This window comes from Pseudopipra pipra, chromosome 7 (genome assembly GCF_036250125.1).
Source record: "Pseudopipra pipra isolate bDixPip1 chromosome 7, bDixPip1.hap1, whole genome shotgun sequence".
Taxonomy (NCBI): domain Eukaryota; kingdom Metazoa; phylum Chordata; class Aves; order Passeriformes; family Pipridae; genus Pseudopipra; species Pseudopipra pipra.
Genome location: NC_087555.1, coordinates 34,044,751 through 34,071,989, shown reverse-complemented (window position 1 = coordinate 34,071,989; position 27,239 = coordinate 34,044,751). Strand labels below are relative to the sequence as shown.

Below are 27,239 nucleotides of genomic sequence, written 5' to 3'. Positions count from 1 at the left end.
TGAAAGAGGGCAATGATGCTGTCAAGCCACAGTTGTGACTCTCTTGTTGCCTGCCCTGATCTGACAGGGGTCAGGCCAGCTTGCACCATTAATGTTTGTGAGTTCAGGCCAAATCCCTGGGCATTACCTTTCCAAATATTCAGACCAGGGAGTGAAACACAAGCTCTGCCAAGTCAGGCCCATCACCCCTGCCTGGTGAGACAGCTGCGCTGGAGGAGGGCAGACAACCCCCCTCCCAGTAAAGCCCAGCACCAGTGACACACTGGTGTAGAGCAGGACCCAATACCCTGTCTTTAACAGTGGCTGGTAACAGCAGCTTTAGACACAGGACATGTTTCCACCTGACATATTCACTGCAAAATCCTATTTAGGGATTTCCTCAGCTGGAGCGTACATCCAGAAAACCACAATTAACACCAGGAGACCCAATCTCCCATGAACTGTTATGCCATCTCCAAATCCATTTATCTTCCTGGCATGCACAGTCCCCAGCAGCAGTAAGCTCACAAGGTAATAATGCACTGTGTGAAAAATAATATCTTTTGTTTATTTTAAACGAACATTTCATCAGATGCCTCCTACTTCTTTTATTGTGGGAAATAAAAATTCCCTAGCACCCTTTTCTCCCACATTCATGATTTCATAGATCTCTATTGTATTCCCACATCAAACATCATTTTCCAACTGAATGCCCCTATTCTATTTAGTCCTTCCTTGAGCAGAAGCCAGCTCCTCGATCCAATCATTCTCCTTGCTTTTCTTCAGTTTTACTTTATCTTTTTTTAAATAATACAATAAAACCCCTTTCTAATCCCAGCAGAAGTCTGAATAAATAAAAGGTCCTACTGATAACCAAAAAGAATTCTTTCCCTGCATTACCACCAAACTTCTTCACAATAATGCCCGTTAACAGTTACAGTTTGGAGAGTTTTAATTACTCTGAGATAGGGGTCAAATGAAGGCACTCAGGTAATCCAATCTCCATCCTTTTCTAAAGCCTTGAGGGTTAAATCTCTGCAACACAGAGTGTTGTGATATATTTTGGATTGTTTAAGTAAAAGCAAACTAGCTTTTATTTAAGGACAAGATACATGCCATACTTACCACATCAGATAGGATGTAAAAATCAGGAAAACTATGATGAAGAACCCACCAGCTGATACTCCATACACCCACATCTTCAGTTTACCATCTGTTGAAGATGAGGAAAAAGGACAGAGGGATGAAAGGGGAGCATAAAAAAATTATTCTAAAATACATAAAAATTCAAGAGATTAATTAAAGAGAAATTAGTAGCATCATTGATGGGAAATGCAGCAAGGATTGGCTGGGAACAACCCATAAACCCCATATTTTTGATAGCAAAGGATATTTCTGTAAAAATCAACCATTTTAAAGACAAAATGCTAACTTTAGTAAGGACCGTAGATTTTCCTCAATGAAAACTGAAACTGAGCTCTTCGTCCCAGTTTTCCAAAGCAGTGTTACTTCCTAACCCTGCTCTGGCTGAGCTCCCATAGCTCATTACAGGCAGCCTGGGCTTATGGTACAGCACAGAAACACAACCCAGGCAGGCTCCTGCCCACAGAAAGGAGCAGGGACACAGGATAATTGGGGTACATTCACTTCAGAGCCCCAGTGGCTGCTCTGGCAGAGGCAATTCAATGCTGAGCTGACCCAGACAGACAGAGGTAACATCTCATGTGTTTAGCCCAAAGAAAAGAAGGTTGAGAAGGGGTGAGATTTTTCTCCATAAATACTCGGGGGTCAATTGGGGTAAACACCAGTGAGCACAAGTGGACAAGCTGCTTTGAGCTGGAAAACACTTGGGCAACAAATGGGAATAAATTCAGCTTAGAATAAAAACAAGAATAGACTTTGTAACAGTAAGACGGATAAAGTTGTGAAAGAGCTTTCTGGCTGGGCCACAGAAGCAGGAGACATAACTGGCTTTAAGACAAGGTAAGGCTCTTGATTGGGCTGTTTGGTTGCAATGACCAGGGACCCCTGGAGGAACCCCTCCATGCACACGTGGGCTGGAGTCTGTTGAAACATTCCCTTGTCTCAGAACACTTTATCTGCACAGGTCCTTAATGACAAGTTTTGCATTAATAATAACAATTGTTCAAAGACTGACATTTCTGTTTCTCGCTCTGTTCTGCCTGTACAGCTTTCCTTGAGGGGAGAAGGTTTGGTACTTTTCCATGCAGCAGCAGTCTGAGCTGATTCACATCAACAGAGCTGCAAATACACACTGGAGGCAGGAACAGGAACCTGTGCTGTGCCCACAGACACGGTTTGGCAGAGGCCATTTCAAACTCAGTCAAGTGAGAGGGACAATCACTGAGCCTGGTTTACATTTTACGTTTGAATCACGATTTTTTTCAAAGGGAAACACATTTAATCAGATCCCATTCTTTCTCATTTTTCTTCCAGGCCTTGTGGAAAGGCTGAGTACCTCTCACACATTTTCTCTTCTCCTTGAAACACTTGCAGACTATCTCCCACGTGAGAAGAGTTCTGTTTGTCAGGTTTGGGTTGGTTTGTTTGGGTTTTTTCCTGAAGTCCAGGTATGAAATTGGTTGCCCTCTCAACTGGAGAAGGCCAAGAAACATTTAGCAGCCCTGCAAAGGGACTGTCACAGCCACAGAAAGGCATCACAGCATGTCTGCTATGAAGGCAGCTCTGCTCTACATCCCCAACAGAAAGGCATTGGACCATGTCATCTGACAATTTAAGCAATGCTATTTAAATTGCCTCTCTACTTGAAAAAAAGTTTCTGTACCTGAACTCTTGCCTCCTGGAGTGTGGTAAAGAGAGGAAAAACACAGCCTGATTTGAAATCAGTTCTGTGCACTCCTGCAGAGCATTTAGAAGAACAAAAACATCAGCCTCGTTAAATCATAATAAAATTTGTGTTCCACACTGTAAACAGGAAGGGAAATCACAAATTACCTGGAGAAAGGCACATGTGCTTTCACTGACAGCTAGAAGTCCTTAGACATACACAAATGTCAAGGACTGTGGTGCTGCAGGGTGGAAAATGCCATCCATACAGGGAGCATTCACCACAGACCTGCTATCAAGAGCAGAACTCGTAGGCAACAGTAGTTTCCTGGCGGAGTCAGCACTAACTATTGCAAACCCCCAGACTAGGGAGCTTGAGAGCCTCTTTAAGGCAAGTAATTACATATTTTGCCATGAAGTTAGACAAAGGGGAGTGATTTGAAGAGCACCAGCCTTGAGCTGGGGTCTGAAGAGCACACACAGACTGAAGAGTTTACTGCAGTATGCCATGGGGTTGGTGATACATTTAACACACATGGAGCACCTTTATTCCTTTCCTGTATATTGGTTCTATAACATTTCTGGCCTAAAATTAAGTAACACCGTGTTCTGTAAAAGCTCCCTAGTCCCTATTTCTGTTACAGTCCCAGGGGGAGAGTTGGTTCCCAGATGCTGCACTGAGGTCAAGCCCACTAGAAGATTTCAGGGCTACAGACTCGAATGCTGATTTAAAAACAGGATTGCAGCATCCACCTACACCTCCCTCTCTTTTTCTAACCCCATAAAGGTACCAGCCAAAGAGATGACACCCAAGTTAGACAGCCTACAGAAGGCCAGGGATGCTGAAAAATGGCAATTAACCCCAAACCTGTGATTCAAACTGATGTTGAACTGCGTGGGCTTCTGGATGAAGGGCTTGATCGAAAACCAGACAACTTTAGAAGGCTTTGGACTGAGCTCTCTGAGCCCAGAGACTGTCAACGCAAAGGTTAACTACTGTATGCAGATCAAATATGTAAATGTAACATTCAAAGTGTGATCACATATATCAGACAGAATTATGGCTCCCTGAATCCCCCTAACACAACGTTTTGTTACATGTTTTCCAAAGTCTTGTGTTCATTAGAAACTAATTGCAAACAAATGCAGCGTCAGGTACCAGGAGAGAGGGAAGACTGCACTGCCAGTATTTTAGAAGACGAGGAGAACAAATGTGTTTCGGTAAAACCTGATGCACCTGACGAGTTTGCTTCCCATTTTAAAGCCCTGTTTGCATTTCAGAAATTTGTTTTGGATGAATTCATGTTCAAAACAACAGTCAAAATGGGAATCAGCTATTACTACAGCACTAGTCCTGTGGACTAGTCTGGGCATATCCGGTACACGGTTCCATCTGGGAAGGATTTTATGCTGTGGATGTCAAAGATCCACCTGGGATGAGTTGCTCAGGCACAGCAGCTTGCCTGCTTTTTTGGGGTGTTTTTAATGCCATAACTTTAACATTTAAACTCTAAACTCTACACTTTTTAGCCTGTTCTTTTCATATACTCTTGAAATACAACAAGAAACAACCAATGCTTTGTTTAATGAAATCTTAAGCACTTTTTGCTCTGAATCTTCTCAAGCGTTGGTGATCAATATCTTTCCTAGTCCAAACATATTACCTTCTAGAAACATCATCAGATAATAGTTCTAAGCATCCCCCCAAATCACATAGGAGTATACTTTTGCAAAACATTATTGCCTCGTTCTGTCTTTGCTATCTCTCAACATAAGAGATTGTGATTCCTCTGAATAGGCACAAAGGCATGAAAGACAGCACACGAGTCAGAAACTGGGAGGCTGCTCTGCAGCTCCCAGACACAGTCTCTGATGTTATGATCTACAAAGCTTGTACCTTTCTTCTACAGAAACATTTTAAAGACAATTTATTCCATTCATATTTAAGTTTTTCACCTGGATTAAAAGGTTGAATAGACCATCCTTTGAAAATGTCATGCATTTTTGAGTTGACAGGTTTATTTTTTCCAGCAATGGTCTTAACATCGGCTTTCTTATCTTCTAAACCTGGTACCTTCACGCAGTAATCCAGGAAACCATTTGATCTCATTACTTCTGTGTATCCTCGCTCACAACCGCAGACTCCTCTCTGGAGATAAAAGGGAATTCAGCATTAAACCAGACAGTGCCCCCTCACAGAACAGTGCACACTGTAGGGAAACCACGAAGAAACTGCAAGGTATAACCTGCACGTGCAACTTCACCACCAACAACCAAGCCAAACCACCCAGGAACTGGTGCCTGTAAACCCATTTCAGTTCAAAAAAGCCAAACATATTTGGGGAAATAGAGTTGAAAAAGAGTCTGTAATTATGGAGAAGCCCAACATACAAACATTTTCATCACAACAGGCTTAATAACAGGAATCTGTGGCAAACTCCTCTCGTTGGTAACAATTTTCCCACTGACCCCGCTGGGCATTAGAAGAGACGAACAGAAACAATCCCCCTTCAGACCCAAACCCTCCTCCTGTATCTCCACTCGAGTATTTCACGGGGCTATCTAAAATGAAGCTTTCTTGTGGCCAAATATTCACTGTCCTGGATCAGTCTAAGCAGTTTGGTCAAGAGCTTTTTTAGAAGTCTGTCGTTTGCTAAATAGATACTCCATTTTATGGATTTCTACCTTAAAACAGCTTCTTTGTATTATTTTTCTTTGCTAATTACTTTATAATGTCTTTCTGAGAGTCTTGATACATACACTTGGTTATGATCCAAACAGGTGATTGACTCTTTTATCTCCTCTTTTACAGAAGTTTTAAACAGTCCATTTTCTATGGGAGAGTATAACAGCATTCAATGAAATTTTAACCAATAAAATTAAACCAAGATTCCCCAAACCCCTCCACAGAACAAACCCAAACCTGTAACACCACATAAACACTCCATCACTCGTTTGTGCCGGTTTATGGTTTCCTTCCAGGATGAAATTCCCACAACTTCCTTGAGGTGGTACCACGGACACACTAAACTATTTTCTAGGTCCTGGAATGCATTTAGGATCCAGATGCTAATTGATTAGATTTTGCAGTACTAATTTCCTAACTGTAATCTGCAGCAAGTAATTACCTGCGTGCAGTAGGAGAAGGGTTTTCTACACGCCGGGCTGCAGTGCCGAACTTCCGCAGGTTTCATCCGAAGAGGACACCCTCCTGGAAAAGACAATACTGAGTGCCTTCAAGGGCATGTTCTTTGACTTGGATCACCACAGTGTGAGAAGTGCTTGCTTACTTATTTTATATAGTTAAATACTAGTCTATTATGCACATTAGCATAATATCTGTAGGCATCATATTAATTAATTTGCCTTAACAGGGCAGGGAATTATTATAATACCCATCTTGTTAATGGAGAACAGAGATATAGAGATATAAGCAATTTGCCACGGGCCACAAAGGAAGTTAGGGAAAGAATGGGGAATTAGATGCAGATCTTCTGTGTCCTCATTAATGTCTTATCTACATAAGAAGACATAATCCACATAACGCCTTTGCCCATCCTCACTCAGGGAAGCCTGTGCTTCTGTAGGAACAAAAATATGTTAATGAGTTCTTAAATACTTGGCAACCTTTGCACATAAGATTTTTGTTATTATCTTAACCGGTCATTATAAATAGAACTAGATAAAAACATCTGCATTTTCGTTTCTACTCTCTCCTCATTCACCCTGTGCATATTGAAAGAGACCCTGTGGATATGCAAGCCCTACTGCCTTTGTCAATCTCTCGTAGAGCTTCAAAGTTCTGATGAATTTCCCTTTTCATCCTGCACAGGCAGAATTTGTAGGTCACAGTGATAGCAGGAACCTCACAGTTTGAGTGATTTGAGACTCCTGCATGTTGAAAGGAAGAAGAGGTACAGAAGGTGGGGTCTCTACCACACGTGCAATGTTCTCTTCTACTCTTCACAGGAAGGTTTCACTGAGGGTTGTGCAAGTCAGCCCAGGCAGCCCTCTAGGATGTGTACACTTATTTCTTCTTGTGAGCAGCCCAACAGTAAGGATAACTAGCCCAAATACTCCCATGTAATACATGCGTGATGCTGATCTGACAGCAAGGCTGGTAAGCTCCCATCTGTCTTTGCTATACACAAATCTAGACTGAAACTCTGGAAGAGTGAGGAAGGATGTCCAACTCCCTCTGAGCAACAGATGCAGAAAAAGAGAAGTCTGGCTGGAGACATTTCATTCATAATCGTGCGAGGCAATTCGGGGAGATACCTGTGACATTCATTCCATCCGAGCGCTGACACCACACTGTGCGAACGTTGTCTTGCCAAAGGCTGGTTTTCCACAAGTAGTCATAACACTTCCCTCCTGCAATATCAACATCAGTTAGTCTTTACCTTGCAACTAATCCAGAATAAACTCTTGAAAGGGAGGAAGCCAAGCTACCTGAGCAAGGCCGAGTTTCCATCTCTTGCCCGGCGCAGTTCTCCTGGTTCTCCGGAGACTGAACGATGAGCGCCCGGGATCGAGACTGGCGCCCCATTGTCTCAAAGCTCCTGCCATTGATGCAGGTGAGCTCGCAGGAGCTCCACTCTGACCACTCTGTCAGGTGGCAGTCACCTGCACATTGAAAGAATAAATCACAGGTTTGCAAAAAGAATCATCCTTGAAGGACAAGGACAACCTAAGCATACAACCGTTTCAACAGTGAAATATCCCAGGTATGTCATCCAGAGGTATGCAATATTCGGATTTTCTGCTTCACGGGGAATCTCATTTTCTCAAAAAACAAAGGAAGTCTTTTTCAGGTGGTCTAGAAACAGCAGAGTGAGCATTTACCTGATCTGCTGAAGCACAAATTCTTACTACAACAGCTGACAGCACTCGGAGCTACAGGAGCATATCCGTCTCAGACAGCTATCACAGGCAGGAATGCACCATGACTTCCCAAAGACTTTACCTGGGCAAGGCACAGAGCAGGGTAACTGCAGCACACTCTCTTTCGATGGCAGCTCACCACATAATGCATTTTCTACTGCTTTGGATGTAGCAGAAACAGATGCATCATGCACTACACATGTGAGGTTGCGGACCTGCAATCCATCTCCACACTGTCCACCCTATAAAATGATAAAAGGGAACAGAGGCACACATCACTGACATTAGCAGATGACAAAAGAAACACATTTGATTCCAACTAAAAAGTGTTCAAAGATACAAAGTTGGCCTTTGGATGTCTGTAGTATCCCCTGCAATAGTTATGCAAATCTCTGTACACATCTCGACAGAAGCTCAGAGGCAGAGGCAGAGCCAGACAAAAAAGTGCGGGAAATGTAACTCAAACTGGGGAAGAGGTGGGTACCATAAAGGATTAATACCATCTTTGGGGTCAGCCCCTCATGCCTTTTACTCGAGCAAGTGCATTTCCTGATTCTTAATTAATGCCCAGTTACATGAACACAAACATTTTCGGCTTCTCTAAAGAAGCCAAAAGCAGAACCTGCCCATAAGGAAGGGACATTTCCTCTACCCTCCTTTGATGATGCAGACCAAGAAGAGCACTTACATGGTTTAAACCCTGCAACAACAAAAATCCTCCAGGACAGTTAACTGGGCTGCCAGGGTTATTGTGCATTAGGCTGGCTGTGTAATGTTCTAAAGGGAACGACCACTTCTGGAGCAGACATGAGATCCCCAACTTGAGTCACACACTCCAGCAGAACATCAACCCAAGCCAGTCATCACCTATCAGCACTAAACCCCATTTGAACAAACAAAAGGAGGCTCCATCTGAGCCACTCCATGCTCATCGAGCCCAGTTCTGAAATATTTAGTCATATACCAAACCACTTGCTGAAGATGACTTCCTTTACTGCAAAATCAATACTGTTTGGCTAAAGCTGTGGTCAAGGGCTGAGGATGCTGCAAGAGCTGAAGTGCTGAGGCTATTTCTAGAGGCTGGAATTGTTTCCTTCTCATCTGACAAACAGAGCTTCAATGCTGTTGAGGTGGATGCCTTAAACCTGCATGATGTTTTAAGAATGTGCACCTGAAGCCTTGAGGAAATGCCACTTTACAAAATTCAGTAAACAAAACTCAAGAAGAAGGAAGAAACATTGCTTTTATATAACTGAGGGACGTGCTCCTTTGGATTTCTTGGCAGTGGATTCTCTTTAAATAATGGACTTAATCTGCAGAACAGAATGGCTCCTACCGAGTGCATTCACCCAGCAGCAGATTCAATAGCAGGAATCTCAAGAATGGCTCTCCTGCACATACCTGGCTGCTTTTCACTCTCTCCATCCCTTCTGTTGCAGACCCACAATGAAATGGAAATAGGAGCATAACTAGCTGGATTTAGAGAAGTTGCTAATCAAAAGCATCTTAGAGATTAAAGTAGATATACTACATGCAGCCAGATTCCGAGTTTTTAACACCATGTTTCACTTAAGTCAGGATGTAACTTACTGTTCTAAATTACTGTTTCACCACTGAAGCCTCTATTGTGGTCTGAGATTAATGGTGTGTGAATAACTCATGCAGCTGTCAATTGAGTTAGAGTGCTTAGAAATGGCTGGTGGAAACAGAAGACGATGGAAGAAAATTCTTGGGGGAAATGGGCACTAATCAAACTGCAGCATTTCCAGTTCAAAGTGGCTCAAAGAGTGACTAAATGACTGGAGAGGACAAAAGAAGTTTTCAAAAATATTATTCTTCTTCTTCTATAAACAATATATATTTATGTACATATCAATATATAAATAGTAATAAGAATACTGAGATATAAATAGATCAAAACAATTTTTTCAGTAAAAGTCTCTCATAAAAGTCCACATGCAACACTCTTCATTTTTTATATCACGCAATACTGAAACTACATTCATATTTCAATATTTAGAATAAAAAATAAATATAAACTGTGAACTGTCAAACAATCCCAAAGACCAAGGTTTGCTTTTTAACAGTGGCTTCCATTTGCTTGCTTTCTTTCAAGACCTTAATTGAACACACTTAAAAGATAAAATGTGACCCTGTCACTTACAGTAGGAGATCCTTTTTGGTATATTTGGAAAGGTCTTAAGCAATGCAGGAGCACTGCCTTAACTTCCTTATCAACTTCAAAATTATTCATGTCCCCAAAATTATACACCTGAAGTTCTAATTAATAGAGGATAATTAATAGTGGAGCCAGAGGAAGTTCACGGCAGCAATGGCACACTGAGGATGCAGGGAATAGCTGCTAATCAGAGAACTGCCAAGGAAACCATCACATATTCAAAACACAGGAGAACAAATTTGTATTGTAAATGCTCTTTCTTGGAAGGTGTGATCCTCTGAGGTTTGCCGGGATTTGCCTCTTGAGTTATGATCTCTTTGTGGGAAATACATTAGAATTTGCTTTCCAGGGGGGATTTCTGTCATTTGGCTGCAAAAATTTCTATGCTGACCCTACAGAGGATGCAGAACCCTTCCTGGGTTCCCTAAATAAAGCCAGGACATACGTGCCCCTCCACCAGCACCTGTATGGAGCCTCCACCTCGTACTCTCCTTGAACCAACCACCACTGGCAAAGTAAGGAAAAGGTTTATACCAGGACTGTGTTTGACAGCCAGGTATCTCTGGAATTCAGCAACACACTAATGTAAGGCAGCATCTCCACAAACCTCCCACATCACCCACATATAACACACTAATAAGACAGGAGATAACAGCCCCAGTGAGATGCTTTGCCCAGATGTGCCTTTAAGAAAAGTTTTCCCTTTTTGGCTTTTGCTGGGGTTCATATGTTCACAATTATTTTAGGTAAAGAGTTGATTGGGCAAATGCTTTCACAGGTTGATAAGCATTTAATCAGGTAAAAGTCTTCTCTAATGAGGGAACATTGTGTGATCACATTTAAGGGAGTGCTTTTAAAACACATTAGAAAGGAAAGGTTTTTAGTCTCCTTAGGAATGTCAGCCAGCTGGTGTTTGATAATGCCTAAGCTACTTCACTTACATCCCTTTAATGGAAAAAATGATCAACAGTGTCAGCCACTGTTAAAATTGTTTTTTAAGCTAATCAGGGTAAACCATTTCAGCTCTAGGAAGATAATCACTAATATCCTGTAACCCTTTAAGACTGGTTGTATTGACCAGTTCCCAAATTGTGCATCCCTCTGAACACAGCAGAAATGCCCCATGCCACCAGCAGGTGTGGCTGGGACATGTGTAATTACTTGGAGACCAGCGCACTGATTTCCATACTGTGACAATCAACACAGAACACATATAGTAGGCTCTATTCCTAAACATGCAGACACTTCTAATTATTCACATGAAATCAATTTAACATAAAACAGTCCTTCTACAACTAGGAAATGCAGTCCCAGTTATCTCATAATACAAGGAAAAAATATTTTGGCCTTATAATTAGTCGTCCCATTTTTATTTATTACAGGAAGACACTTTCACACTATGCATTTTGGTCTTACCATAGGATGCATTTACCTTATTTCACAAAGCATCCTTGAAAACAGGACTTCTAAAAGCTTTCTTTAGAACGCTGGCTTAAGCTTCTTTTCCAGTAAAGCACAGGAATAAATCACCCAGTATTTATGAACTACATTTAATTCCTAAGCACCTCATTAAAGAGAGAGTGAACATGAATAGAATGGCTCCTCTCCAAAACAAAGTAAAGGGTAGAGAAGCTACATAGTGGTAATTTAAGGAGAGAAGCAGACTCTATCTCATTGAATGTGGGGATGATATCTGGGTTAGGAGAGGCTGTGATTATTTGCTCTGAGCTGAAATTTAGCTGGGTTCTGGATGAGCTCACTTTTAATCTGCACAATGTGTTATTTATCTGGAGTGAGCCAGGGTGTTAATTCAGCTTCCCTACTAATTCTTTTATCAGCTATGTTAGCTCCTATGGCTGAAGGTCTGTTCCCTGATGTTTAACAGGATTTGCTTACATTAGCTATCAGATGATGCTATCATTTTGTTCTATTTATGTTATACATAAATAAATACTGAATGCAGCATATACAAGGACCATATTCACATCACTAGTTGCAATGAGTCGATTATAGAAAATACAAATATATTTCTGTTTCTCTGATCTTGGACTGTACAAAGACTGTCATGCTCCAGATTTCATGTGTGAAAACGTGGGAAAATTCTGGGTATCTATTGTGCCACTCACATATTCACTACATGTCTGTCTACCACACTTAGAAACCACATAGGAATTCAAGGCATTGGCAGTGTGGGAGGGGGCAGAGCAGAAAACACAAGGCATGTGTGTCTTTATGTGCATTATTGGCCTCAATCTCTTACATGGTATAATGTGGAGAAGCAGCCACAGATCTGGCACAGGTCCTGTCCCCTGGGACCAGACAGGGCACTTTTCCACTCAACCACACTTCTCTCACCTCCATTTCAGCAAAACCAGATTTAAGCAGCCTGATAAACCTCACTGTGAAAGATTCACCTCTGCTTAAACTGGGTTACCAACTAATATGTTTTAATATTGGAAATGTGATCTAACAGATAAAGAGAGAAGAAAAAGCACAGAGGGGAAGAAAAAGTCAATTCAAGCCTGATGCAAGTCACTGACAGTGAAAAAATGATGGCTCCAGTGCTGCGCAGAGGTGCCAAGTGCAGGGACAGCACATCAGAACTGAATCCAGACATTTTTAGATCATTAAAAAGATAGCCAGGGTACAGAAAAAGTAGAAACCAGCCTCTCATAAAAGAACTTGCACTACTGTACCGGAGACCTGGTGGGGGAAGACCTTCTATATAGTACTTTTAAAAAAAAGAAATAAAAAAGATAAAAAGGCTAAGCTCTCTTGATATCTAGTGCATCTATTTTCTTTTTAGAGTTGTTTTATATAATTAAATTATAGGTCATCATATCTATGCCCACTCAAACACATTCACTCCATAAATCCCTTTTAATAGTTCTATAAGCTTATGGTACTTGAACCCATATTGCTATCTATGAAGGGTTGCTGATGGCTGGAAGATGAGGTGCAGAGACTTACCACTCCTGAACTTCCCCTGCTTCCCTGTGGATCTTATCAGCACCTTCACCAGCCACAGAGACAGTGAACAATAGCCCCAACTGGGTTTTGTGGTCGACCCCAGGCACAGGGAGCCCCTGCAGCCCTCGGGGAGCACCAGGGAAAGCCGTACCTGGACTCTGCAGGGAGACCACGGCCCCAGGAGCCAGCTGTAGCAGGGCTTCACCGGGCAGCTCCTGTGCTGGGTGAGCTGCTCCGGGCAGGGCCGGCCCTCGCCCGCTGCCCGCAGGACCACGGAGCGCCCACGCACCATCTGGCCTAGGCGAGGGGAGAGCACACACACGGTGAAGGACAGACAGAGGGAGAGAGAGAGAGACAGGTTTTGTAATTTATCAGCATTGCCAGCTCATTTCCCACCACTAAAATCTGCTCAAAAAGCAATTAGTTGGGAAGACTGGATAATATGGTTGCGATTGCTAAGTCTAAGTAATGCAGCCACTGATATTTTCAAGCGCACTTTTTAAAACACGGTTTTGTATGTTTTCCAAATACAGCATTTGTTTATGCAGCACATTTAAATACTTGACTAAATCCTGATTATTAAATATGACAAGAAAATAATTCCTATGGCAGCAGCATTTCTACCACCACGTATTCAATATGTTTCCAGAGATTTTTAACAAATGAAATTTTCTTTTTATGAACAATTATGTGGACCTAATTCGAAAACTGCAAACACTGTAGTGGCTATTACCATCCATAACCACTTCTACCATTTCCATTAAAATCCTATTTATTATTGGTGAAAACTTCTTCAGCCACTGAATGGAAAAAGCAATTATGTTACTACTTTTGAACTAATAAAACTGAATATATTCATTAAAGTTACAGCAATTCCATTTCCGTCTCCTTTGCTGTCCATTTATGTCCAGGAATGTTTTCACTCAAAATGTTTCAATTAGAATTCTGGCTCCAATTAAAAAGAAAAGTGGAAAGGAAAAAGCCCTTATGCAATAGAATGCAGAAGATTGTGCTGGACATAAAATTTCTGCCTTGTCTTTCAATATATGTGGATTTGAGTTAAAAACTGAAAGGTCTGGGCATTAAGGGCAGACACAGACAACAAGGCAGAAGCGAGTGGTAATTGCTAAGCCAGAGAAAAGGAAGAGATAAGGTGTTGTGGTGGAGCTCTCTCATTGGGATCACAGCCCTTCAGCTGCTTTTGTGAGCAGAGGGGAGTGTAGGGGGAGCAAACACCCTGCAAAACGGGAAGGCTGCAATATCCAGCCAGATCCTTCTCCCAGCTATTTATGCACATCCTTTTTAATTAAAAATATTGCAGGTGTAAGGCACATCTCTAATAACTGTCATTGGCACCACCTAAAGAGCAGAGTTTCCAAAACATTTTAGTAAATAAAAATGAAAAGCAGACACACCTGATAAAGGTACTGATGGGATACCTTAGCAAGCTATCTTACCTTTACAATGCTATTCCCTTGCTCTGACCCATTGAATTCCATTTTTAAACCCATTTAAACCAATTTTAAGACTTCTTCCTTTTCCAATTCTAATTCCCTAGACCTGGGGAGTTTGTAACAGAAGTGATGATAAAAGCTCTTATCCACATGACTGTGCATTCAGCTGTCATGGAATCAGACACATTAGAAGGTGGAAAAAATTCTACCAGCTGAGAGGAAAGGAAAGAAACTCCTGCAGTTCACTGGGGAGTCAGAGCAAGGGAAGAGAAACATCCCAGCCTGCTGTTGATGAATCTCACAGCAAGCCTCCCTGGCCCAACAGGCCAAAATTAGCTGTTCCTTCCCCTCCAGCCAGACACCAAATTTGCCAAATTCTTCCTAATGCTGAATGCTGAGGACTGGTGAGCCATGGAAAAAAGGCTCTTTGGGAATGGTGGGCAGCCCATGGCTGCAGGGTTCTAGGGACACCCTGGGACATGCAGCTCCTCCGGCCAGGCAGCTTTGCAGCCCTGCCAGGCACCACCTTCCCACATGGAGCTATGGAAAAGGAGGCCTCCTAAGATTAAAAGATCCAATTTCCTTAGGAGGGACTTGAAAGCCTGAAGCATTCATCAAGCTATTTTAATTAACAAAATAATTTCCTTTCGTACACTCTGTTTAACATGTTTCTAGCAAAATGTAAATGGGAAGATCATTCAATAGAGAACACTATTTTTCTTTTAAGAGGAATTAACAGCCTTTCTGTATTTATTTCCATTTTGGTTTCTTGCAGTTGGTTAACCAAACTATTGAAACTTCACTACAGTCCCAATGGTCAGCTGGGGCTTGACTCATTTAGTCTATCACTTTCTTTTTACACTGTGAATAAATCACTGAAGAAAGACATTTCATTGAAACGTTTCTTTGCACAATGACTGCAGTGAGTTTCTTAAAGCTCTGATTTCTTTTTCCACTCCACAAACAGTATCTAGGTGCTCGATTACCACTCAAGTAGCAGAAAAACTCCCTGGTTTTTCTTTTTAAATACCTTATCTTTTGCTGCCTATGCAGAAGAGAATCTTACTGCATCTGAAATTAATTTTCTTCCCATACAAACTCTGCAAGTTGAAGCAATCTTAGTTGTGTCTAATTCCCACTGAATTTTTCTTTAATTTCCCAATGTATTGGCCACATCTCTGATTCCTCTGCTCTGCAGTATTAAATGATACAAAAATTAAGACAGAAAGTGGGCTGAAAATTGAAAATTAGTATTTCTTCATTTGCTTGATTTTGAAAGAGGCTGGTCTTGTTGATGCTGGTCTCTTAAAATTCTGTTTTGTGTCCGCAGCCAGAATTTCATCTCAGATACATAGGATCATATTTTCAGATCAGGATAATGAGATTTTTTTACCCCCCAAAAAAATCTTGCCATTCCTTGCTTTTATCCACACAAAGTGATGTGTCATGGCTGAAACCAAGTTGATTAAAATTCCTGCTACAGTTCACCCCAGTCAAAACGACTAACATGTTGTAACCAGTTTGATGACTGTGGGCAGAGCACAGAAAATACAGCTCTACCAAGAAACTCTGAGAACAGACTGGGGATCAAGTTACTTAAATAAGCCCTGGAAGTCGGGTTAGGTCCAGTCACAAGGTAATAAACAGGGCTTTTCATCCACTTCCCACTGCCAGTCCCTCCAGGAGGCACTGGAGCATCCACAGTTCAGGAAGAGCTCTTGGTGGCCCCTCTTCCAGCAGCTTTTCCCACCGCTGTCAGACTGGACCCTGCCAAGTTTGAGTAGCAAGCAAGAAAGCATCACAAAAAGTTCTTCTTCAGAAGGCAACACCACAAATGTTTTACCAAACTGGTGATGAATCAGGGAAGAATATAACCACCAAATCTTTCAGCTGTGCACATCCTTGTTCCCCCTCCTTTCTGTCCCACAGGTCAGTCTGGTGTTGGGATGCACATCCCTGCAACCCGCTGTGTCTCTTCTGGGCTCTGAGGACTGAGCAAGGCACAGCAATGTGCCTCAGAGTAACTCAGGTAAATCTCACAATTCATCTGATAAAGTCAGCTTTGCAAGTGGAAAAGCACAGGTTTAGGGGGTTTTATAAATTCAGTCCTCCTGTTAGAGAACTTGGGAGAAACCATATGGGATTGGAAAACATTTACATAGAAAAATTCAGCATCCTCATGTATTTATTTGCCTTAACAAAGGAAATTCAATTTGCTGGGGATTAGCTTTACCAAACATCCTTCCAAGTAACTTTGATTCAGGCCATGAAAGCCTCATCCATTAAGGCAGTACTATACATCTTTTCATAGCAGTACAGCAACTGATATGAGGGACCCTTACATGTAACCCAATGTCAGCCTAAAGCCCTAGCCAGCATCCTGAACAGATGCTGCCCAGAACTACAGCTGCAACAGGCAAATATCCATTACACATCTCCGTAGGCTCAGCACAGGCAGGAAAGAGAGATCTACTTTACTCATCATCATTTATAAAAATCAATATATTCGCCTTTGGCTGCTGTGTACCAGAACTGTACTAGATGTCAGTGCCACATGCACAGCAGCACCACTTCATGTTTAAATGCACTACTCCACAAAATAAAACCTGCACAAGAAAAAGAGCCATCCATTAAAATATATCACAGCAAACTGTTACTGGAAGAGATGGACAGAATAAAAACGTTAGCAACAACGCTAGAGTAAAAAAAACACGTGAAAACGCAAATCCAGCAACATTAAATTTTGATCTGAATCGTATTTAAATTATGTTTCTCTTTGAAGTCCTTGATGGTGCTTCTGCAGGCCCTTCACACACTCTCCAAGAAAAGACAGAAAAGCAACATATTGTTGTGAGTAGATCCAGTAATGGTGTGTTCAACTTGCTGTGAATTATTTCTGAATACCAAGCATCTAAGTCCTTTATTTCAGCTGTACCAAAGAGTGGGCAATTACTTACTGGCAAAGGGAAGCAGTATGAGTGTTTACTACAGCTAATTCCCACAGCTCATTTATTGTCATCCTTTGTTTTTTCCTGTCTAATTTGATGCTTCATCCTATTCACATAAATGCCTGTGAGAAGCTCATGATGACTTCAAAGGTGTCGCTGTCCATGAACTTTTCGGTAGGAAACTCTCACTGTATTCATGTGTGAAGCACCACGTACAGATAAGTGCATAATTAATGTCTTCTCTGTTAATGCCATCATCAAGTAGTATTTATAACCAACTGGAACTCAGTGAGGAAGCTGAAATGATGGTGTTTGGGCTGCTGGAACCACACAAGGGCCATGGCCACAGGACTGGTGCCAAGGTCCATCCACCATATATGTTTGATATCAGGGTAGCTCCACACCTTAGGGCTGCTGCAGCAAAAGCCAAATCAGGACTGAGGATGCAGGAAAATAAACCATGTGCTGGAATAACTTGGATGCAAAGTACTTCTGTTTCACCGATGCTTTGGCATGAGTTTCAGAAGACTCTTGGGTCCCTGCAAAGCTATTCAAATGGCAGAGAAGGACGAGCAAAACTTGGCTTCTTTATGATACAGTTTTTAGGACAGTTTTCCCAACTGCTCAGCTGCCATAGGTTCACAAAACAGTATCTCCAGCTTTAAAATCCATGTAAAACTACAGGAATAGTATCTGTCTATACAAGACAGCTCTCTAGCCAGCAACATAACAGAGTCATGATCTTTGAAGACCAGGAGATGACCCGTAAACTGAGCTGAGCTTGGGCTTGACTGTGTGGTTCAAGCAGCCTTAGTGCGGTTTGGCACCTGCAGCCAGGACACTTGGGGACACTGGCTGGAAGGTCTGCTTTGGCAGGGAATGATGTTTCCAGCTTTCCTCTGATTTAGGACATGAAGTAACTCCTTGCATGCATTGGTAGCCACCAGCTCTTTAACCAGTCTTTAGAATTGGCACAATCATTTCAGGATCAGGGACACAATACAAGACCTACCTTCACTCAAGCACATCCTTTTTCAAACTATGCAATATAAGAGCTCAGGATGAAAAAGCCTTCAGGCATTATATAGAGTTTTAGCTCCTCGAGTGTGTTAAAAATCATAAAAAAGTTACAACCTGCTTTTGCACTATACTTTGTTTAATTTAGCAAGTGATTGAACACTCAAAAAATTAATTTAAGTTTATTCAGCAACATGAGCATTAACACTCCAAAATGGATGTTGAAGAAAAAATAAAATTTGGAATTAATAGTACTCCCAGTGTGTTGTTGTTAAAACACTGTCCATGAATTATTCATTTCTGTTAAGAAAGCACTACTTCACAAATGGGCTAAAAGCTCAGCAAAGGAAGAACAGCACTAATCCTAATATTAAGCTTTTTCTGTAACATGCTTTGATCTCCAGAATCCATCTGAAGGAGTCACTTTATGGAAGTTAAGAGCTTTTTTCTTTTTGACCTTAAGTGAATTTGATTCAAATATACATTATGGCTCTTGAATCTTAAAGATCATTAGCTGTACATCTAATGCACATCAGAAGCCTGGGAAATAATGTCTCAAGCTTACTTTGAATAAAACCTTCAATGCATTTCCTCATGTCAATACTCAAAGGGTTTTTTACATCCTATAAGTTGAAAAAGGTCCTAATCCTTTCACTTTTTGTATGCTGGTGAGCATTATTGGCTACAGAAAATCTTGTTGAAGTTACTGGGGTCACACAAGTATTAAGGGACCTGTGGATACAGGATGGAGACAGAGGCATGTATTAAATGATGACAAATAGTTTTTGTGTATTTTCTTCAATGGGATCCAATTATGAGACTAAAAGTTATTTCACCAGAGGGTTCCTGTTTATTTATCTCTCAAGATTACTGTAACACTCCTCAGCTCTTTGGTAGCTTTACATACTCCCTGTCTTAGGGGTTAATGTTTGCTATGACTGAATTCTGAGAGTTTGAATTAATTAATAAATAATCCTCTAGGCATCTGACTACTTGCTTCCTAAATTGCATTTTTCACTTTAGAGTACTTTGGAAATAGCCTGCTTTGTACAAAACACCCAAGACCTCAGGACCCTGAGAGTGTCCAAGATCACCTCTAACAAATTCAGTGTGATTTGGGGCTATCCCTGAGCTCTGTACCCCTCCTCAAGGATTGTCTGAGCCCACCTGGGGTTGGGGGCACTTTTTGTGTTGCGTTGCTGAGATGTGGGGGGGAGGAGGACAGGCAGGGACTCACCACCAGAGCCACACGTGTGGGAGCACTGGGACCAGGCCGACCATGGGGAGAGCTGGCAGTCCACCGCGCACCCCACCACACACCGGCTGCTCGTCTGCACGGGCTTCTCCAGGCGGAGCTGTGAGGTGACAAGGAAACACAGGCATCAGCTTCCCCGGGCCCCAGCCACCTCCTCCCACAGCCAAGCACCCAAACAAAAATTGGCAGCGACTCCAGCAGGACACCAGCATCGAGGACCTTTCCCAAGGGTGCAACGAGTGAAAGCAGTTTCAGTGTTGAAGCATTTCACGTCTAAGCATCTCTGATGATTTTGGCTGGGGTAGAGTTAATTTTCTTCCCAGTGGCTGGTATGGGGCTGCATTTTGGATTTGTGCTGAATACAGTGATGATAATAGAGATGTTTTTGTTATTGCTGAGCAGGCCTCACATGGAGCAAAGGCCTTTTCTGATTTTTATACTGTCATGCTGGGGCTGGGGGTGCAACGGGAGGTTGGGAGGAGATAAAGCCAGGACAGGTCACTCCAACTGACCAAAGGGATATTCCCTACCATATGATAACATGCTCAGTATATAAAGCTGGGGGAAAGAAGGAAGAAAGGGGGATATTTGGAGTGATGCTGTTTGTCCTCCCAAGCAACCATAGTGATGGAGCCTTGCTGTCCTGGAGGAACACCTCCCTGCCCATGGGAAGCAGTGAATTAATTCTGTTTTACTTTGCTTAGGTGTGCAGCTTTTGCTTTTCCTATTAAACTGTCTTTATCTCAACCCACAAGTTCTCCAGCTTGTACCCTTCCATCCTCTCCCTGATCTCGCTGTTGGGGAGTGAGAAAGTGGCTGTTTGGGGCTTGATTGCTGACTGGGCTTAAACTATGACAGCATCCCTCAATCCTTGGGTCTTATTCCAAAAGGACAACCTCAAACTTCTCATAGTAGGACACAATCTCCCTAGTCACCAGCTTCCTTGAAGCCACTGGAATAGTGCAGGGTTGGTAGCCATGCCACATACATTCAAGTCAAGGGGTGACACCACCCACTCCAACACCCCGCAGATGCCTCTGTCCCCCAGAGCACCCAGCGGCTACGCCCCCAGCAATGAACACAACTTTTCCACCATTTATGGATGATGTCTTGGTGTGGATCAGAAGGCACCACCAGCTTTCTGGAAGCACGTGAGCCTCTGGATGTTTCCCAGCCCTCCTCACCCTCTGGCAGAGCTGCATGCTGACGGTGGCTCCATCACTGCGCTGGCAGCTCAGGAGTCGGCGCCGCTCCCCATGTCCACACGAGGCATTGGCACCCAGCTGGCACCCGCTCCAGCCTGCAGACACAAAGCAAAGGGTGCACTGCTGCAGGTCACCTTTTCACTCAACACAGAATCACAAATCACAGAATGGTTTGGGTTGGAAGGGACCTTAAAGGTCATCTCGTTCCACCCCCCCTGCTGCGGGCAGAGACACCTTCCACTAGACCAGGTTTCTCAAAGCCCCGTCCAGCCTGGTTTTGAAGCATTGAACAAGTGGCTTTACCTAAGGCAGCACTTCCCCAAGTCAGGGCATCCCAAACCAAAGAACAATCCTCACAAAAAGATGTTGTTCTTAAAACCAGGCAAGTCTCAGAGGAGATACCACTCACTTTGCACTCCGTTATCGTATCCCCTTACGAAACCGGTACATCCGAGCGCACATGCTGAACGCTGATAAAGGGTATCACTTCAATCCAGTTGGCACACTTACAAGACTGTATTGTCTGAAGCAAAATTTAACTTTGATAAAGGAGCTGGGGAAATTTCTGAAGGGGAACTCTGGTTTAACCTGTTTTTGTCTCAAGGCAAAGCAATCCATTACTTAAAACTAAACTCTAATACTCATGAAATAAAAACAGTATTTCTAGCGGAAGAAAATTAATATCTTATTACGTGTCTGAAATTATGCTGGTCGGAATACAACTAAACTGAAATAAGCTTTAAAACATCATTTAAAATAAACAAAAAGCCCAGCACAAGCCACTAAAATTTCCATACACCACCAATAAATAAGAAGGATGAGAAGAAAACCTATTACTTTGTGTCTTCTACCTCTGATAAACATGAACACATAAATGTTCTGCATTTCTGAAATGTGATGATAAAAAAGGCATCGTCCTGCTGCCTGTGTTTCTAGGGCTTTTATTACAAACAGGCTGAGTTTATATTCAGATATTTTATCTTGCTTTGTTCTCCCTTCCCACCAGCCCCCAAACTTCTCTTAATCTCTCCTCTCTATGTCTTTCTCATTTATTTGAGCTGGTCAAAACAAAAGGAATTTTTCCTGTTTTGTTTTGTTTTGTTAGTTTGTTTGCAGCAGATCCAATTGCTTCTAAGGTCCTAAATAATGCATTTTGCTCTGAATATCCTGTGCTCACCCATATAACCCATATTGCCTTCAAAGCAGAGACTTCTGTTGGTATTATTGGTTTAATCAATTCTGTTGATAACCCACTGAAAATCTTATTTAATATGCTTTACTTCCAGGGCACCTGCAATGACAACTTAAATACAAAAATTGGGCATTTGTCCAGTAACCTATAAAAATGTAGGTAAGTAATTAACGTTATTGAAAGCAATGATGTCTACATGTAGCTCTTTTAAAGTCAAGGCTTTAACCAATGCCACAAGTAAATATAACTAAAAACACAAAGTAAGGGTATATTTGAAAGTTGCACCTACCTGTAAGGTTGTACTGATATTGGAAGCAATTTTGGTTAAGAATACATGGCTTCATTTGTGAATCTTCAGGGCAGGGCTTTGAACTGACAGAAGACCTCAGCACTTGTCGAGTTCGGGTTTGCATAATGTTGGGATCACACACCTGCATGCAAAAGGGATGGACAGTACAGAGACTCCAGTAAATCACACAGACACCAACAGCCCAGGGTTGTTACATGCAGCTCCACAGCCACATCGAGGTATGACACAATCCCACTCCTGTTCCAGCAACACTTAAAAGCATATGAAGGGAAAGAAACGCAGTTTAATGTTAGGAACCCAATATTACTAAAAGTCATATTTTATCAACCCCGATTTGGCTACTTTAGGCACTCTTATACTACTTATTTCCATGGTTTTTGTATCCTTTGTTTCCATGTTTTTAGGATCACTGGGGACAATAGGATAAAGACTGTGCCATTTTGCTGTGCCCTACTTTGCACCGCTTTCCAAGACTTCTAGTAAAATGACATAGTACTGAATATTGGGATAGGATTTCTGGTACAATTAAGGCATTTTTAAGTAATAACTGATATTACAGCAAAGCTTTCATTTCCAGGAAGGAGATTTGCAACTGCATATCAGTTATGATTCTGACAACAAGACTTTTCAAAGTATGTGATACCAATACTGATGTCCGACTCCCTACAAACCAGGATTTGCTTGTTTATATTTTCACGGGAATATGAACCTAATGAGGCAGGTTTCCATTTATGTCTGTGCATCACACACATGAAAACTGTTGGGTTTTAGCAGCCCTCAAACCTCTCTTAGTATGGCATGGGGCTGTTTATAGTACAGTATGAATGGGTGCATGGACATGGTCCCAGGAAATCTAATGGAAATAAATCCCTATTAAAGGTATTCACAGCCATTTATTGGACAAGATGACCTATTTAATTCCTAACAGTTTCTCATTTGGCTTGTTCAGGAACAGCAGGGAAAAAAACCCAAACAACGCATTTAGAAATACATTGTCATAAATGCTTGGGGATTTAAAACATGATTTTTCTATAGAGTACTTTAATTACAAAAAAATAACTAACAGCTTAAAACCATGGGCTTATTATCATGCAACAAACTGCCTGCAAACACTGAACCCTGCACTGGTGAAAGTGTGGATAATTCCCGTATTCTGAATATTAAAGGGAAATGTAATGGCCTTGCAGCAGAAATTAATTCTCAGATTGCTGTAAACCTGGATTAGTTGCACAGATCATAGCATAACTGAACAGAAGAAATATCAGGAAAAATAGGAAAAAAGTTTGGTTCAGTCTTACAATACATTGCCAGGGCCTATTTTCCTTATGCTTACATTATGTGAAAGAAACTCTATTATATTCTTGTTGCTGACACACATCTTGTCAAATCATTTTAAATTGGTAATCTCATTTGAATACCCATGGTCAGCTAAAATACCCGATTGTTTCTAATTATCTGGAAATTAAACATATGCTAAGTGTTTACCAATAGTTTACTGCCTTTTTCTCAACTAATCTGATTGTTCATCCTCACAACTAACACTAATAACTTAAATGATTTGCCAATAAACCAAAATGAGTAAGAAAAAAATCAAAGCGGGTATCTCAGTGGCTACTCCTAATTAATGTTTCTCTGAATTATGCTACCAAAGGGAAAAAGAAAAATCAATGGATGCTGTGATAGAAGTTGCCTGTGCCAACTCAGAAATACCTGTTTTTGCTCCCTTCAAAATGAGAACCTGCAGACAGAAAATATGCATCATTTGTAGATAAGAAAACTCTTTTAATAAAATAGTATTTTTCCCCTGTGTAGCATGCCCCCTGTTGTGCTCGATTACAGGGCATTGATGCAGCACAGTGCTGTCATAGAGCCCCCCAGATTTCCTGGCTGGCAGGACTGTTTTCCCTCTCAGATATCCTCCTGGTGGGCAGCAGATCAGTCTGCAGGTCAAAATCTATCTGGTGTTTGCCAGGATCCAAACAAACAACTGGTTTACTGCCGCTCTGAAGCCTGAATTCTCACTGCACTGATGAGCCACAGTGTTCAGAAGCCAGAGCTGATGTGATAAGCTCCTCACTTTTACCAGTTTGGAATAATAAGGAATCTCTGTAGGAAAAGCGTTCATTTAATCAAGCTGAGTACACAGGAAACATGCAAAAATTCAAAGTCGGCAAACTGTAACTAATATCCTGTAATATTATTTGTCGAATTTCTCTTAACGTCAATTGAGAAGTCAAATTAGTTTTATAATTGATTTTCTGGCCTTACTCTTTCAAGTTAACTATGTAAAAAATTGAGCCAAATATACATGGAACTGAGTAAGCAGCAGGAAGGAATGACTTGCAAAAAAAAAAAAGATGAAAGCTGGGATTTTCAAAGGAGCAAGGGAGGAAGCTGAATATCCAGCTACCCTGGAATCTCAACGGGCTTGGGTGCACAACTCCTGCAGGACCCCTCCAGAAACCCAGGCTGGAAAAAAATTAAGTGTTTACAACATGGCAAAGGTTGAGAAATGGCTTGGCAGACTCAGAGTCATTAGGGGATGTGAACAGTGAAAGTTAAAGAAGAGGGATTGATTCCAGCGGGGAGATGCTGAGGGTATTAACAAGCAATAATGAAGGGATGTGTGTAATCCGCACAGCAGGAGGAAGATATTATGTCACCATTGTCACCACTGCCATCACTACCAAGGGTGCATGTCTAGTCCTGAATTTGGATCTTACCAGGTTCTGAGAGCAAAACCAAACACCATCAATGGCAATTTACATGTTTAGGAGGTAGGATGGGAATGGTAGGCAGTAATTTATAGAAAAGGCAGCAAATGAAAGAAATATTCCTTGAGTACTTAAAGTAAGAAATTATCACAGAATTAATTAAGATTTGGGTAAAAAAAACAGAAGGTGTTGATTCTGAATATTCTCACAAATGAAGAAAATGGCAGAACAAATCTGACTATTCAACTAATCTTCCATACAAAATAGTGAAGGTGCCATTCAGATACACGGATCAAGACTTGATCTGCCCTAGGAATCCAAGATTCTAATTGAATGCATATATGAAGCTACAATTTTGGGTTTTTTTTAAATAAATAAAACCCACTGTGATTCAACAATGCTTTACTGAGTATCTTCATTTACAACTCCTCTCTTCCCACTGAGTGGATGCTATACTTCCAAAGACATTATTTTACTTCCTACTGCTCTATTAGCAACTACTGCTTTCACTGATGACAGATGAAGCTTTTTTAATTATATTTTACATTAAGTCAGCCATTGCCTCCCGTAAGGCTATCACAACTGGTTTGTGCTCAGCATTAGCCAATATTTCTACAGTGGAAGCACAAGGAAAGAGGAAAACGGGCAGGAAATAACACCACTTAGACTAGAAATAAAGATTTATGGATCAAAGAAAGACAACGAATATGAGTACTAACTGGCCATAAATATAGGAGAGGAAACAAGTACTATGAAATAAAGGTAGCTGTGATGCACAGAGGTAGAAGGCCAGAGGCCTGGAGAACTCCATGCTCCCTCAGGGTTAAGTGTCAGAGCAGTTTGCCTGTTAAGTTTTACAGACTATGTTGTTTGTCCAGATTCCTTCTTAATGACAACAGCTTGTGTGATTCTGGCATATGCATACTCTAGAATTGGTGATAGGAATGCAATTAATTTCTGGATGGCAATAATAATGGGGACCTATCTCAAGTGGTAAATTAATAGCCTACAGCAGTAGGATGTCATACACAGACACAGTAAGTTTCTTTATGGGTACGACTACACTGTCCCAGCCTACTTTATAGAATTAAATCTCACCATTTCCATTATTCTTTTCCATGAAGTATGAAAATGTTGAGCTAGAGCCAGGAACCTATAGGCCAGATTATATAAACCACTACAGACACAAATATTTTGAAGCAATGAGACGCACATAAAATGTTAAGGCAGGAATAAAGCAGAGTTTTTCTCAAAGGACCATTTAGAAATTATAACAGCCATCATCTTGATTCTGTGGAGGAATTCCTGGCACTATTGACTACTGCATTTTTTAATATTTCTTCTAGCCAACCCCAGTTTTTTACCATGAGCACCTGTCACTATTTTAAGCCAACATAAAAAGTGAGCGACAAAACCATACACAAAGGATGTACCCAGCCTTCCCTCCAGGCAATAATGGAACAGATAAAGCACTGAAAGTTTGTTCTGGGAGAGAAGGGTATTAAATAAAATAAACCTGCAAGGTTATGAATGCTAAGTTCCAGTGCAAGAGCTGTTAACACATCACACATTAGTATACACAATTAGACCTTCTTTGTGATGGATTTTAAAAGCTGTCCATTGATCTAGGCTTTCATAAACATCATAATTGTACAGCACAAAGGCTGTAACCCATTAGAGGGCCCTTTAAGCTGTTTAATTTATCAAGCAGCTTGTATAATGCATCCTGAGCTATAAATAGCTGGCTGCATTATTTTTAACAGGCTATTCATAAGAAAACATACAATCTTGAAATAAGGCATGTGCAAGGCATCAACAGTATTTGACTATTTTTAACAGAGCAATGAACCATTATATTGTTCATGCCAGTGTGGATGTTTTGTAACAATTTAACAAGCCATTCACAATAACACAAGCAATCCTCTGAAATGAGAATACATTTACATAAATTTTCTTTTTCAGACAGACCTAGGTTCTGAAACTTTACCTGCCTCCACATAGAACCACTGCTTTTTAAAGAATGATTGCTAATGAAGATGAATAAAAATAAACCAACAAATATAAAAAATACAGCAGTTACCAACTTTTTGGAAAGCTATACAAAAAAATCCAAGTGACAGCTATGCTAAGGAGTAGTACGTGTTCTTCCAAAAAGCCTTGGACCAGCATAGTTCTCATGCTTGACCTGAACAAATTATCTCCTGGGCTAGAAACACAACTCTGTGCAAGCCTCACTCTTCAGTCCAGCCTCCACACTGCAAGTGCTCTGCCAAACTTACGTGCCAAACCCAGAGAGGTTGGTGAGTCTCCTCTGGAGATACTCA

At 41.4% G+C, this 27,239-nt stretch overlaps 1 protein-coding gene across 4 annotated transcripts in view; it reads right to left on the bottom strand.

Moving 5' to 3' along the window:
• Positions 1-27,239, bottom strand: part of THSD7B (thrombospondin type 1 domain containing 7B) — a 310,487-nt gene that overhangs the window by 1,823 nt on the left and 281,425 nt on the right. For all 4 annotated transcript variants that reach the window (XM_064661604.1, XM_064661605.1, XM_064661606.1 and 1 more), the window contains exons 19-28: positions 22,181-22,322; positions 20,679-20,794; positions 19,477-19,594; positions 12,972-13,117; positions 7,754-7,913; positions 7,240-7,413; positions 7,066-7,161; positions 5,916-5,998; positions 4,744-4,936; positions 1,105-1,192 (exon numbers count right to left, since the gene is read on the bottom strand). In XM_064661604.1, coding sequence (XP_064517674.1) covers positions 1,105-1,192; positions 4,744-4,936; positions 5,916-5,998; positions 7,066-7,161; positions 7,240-7,413; positions 7,754-7,913; positions 12,972-13,117; positions 19,477-19,594; positions 20,679-20,794; positions 22,181-22,322 — 1,316 coding nt within the window. The remainder of the gene's footprint in view (positions 1-1,104; positions 1,193-4,743; positions 4,937-5,915; positions 5,999-7,065; positions 7,162-7,239; positions 7,414-7,753; positions 7,914-12,971; positions 13,118-19,476; positions 19,595-20,678; positions 20,795-22,180; positions 22,323-27,239) is intronic.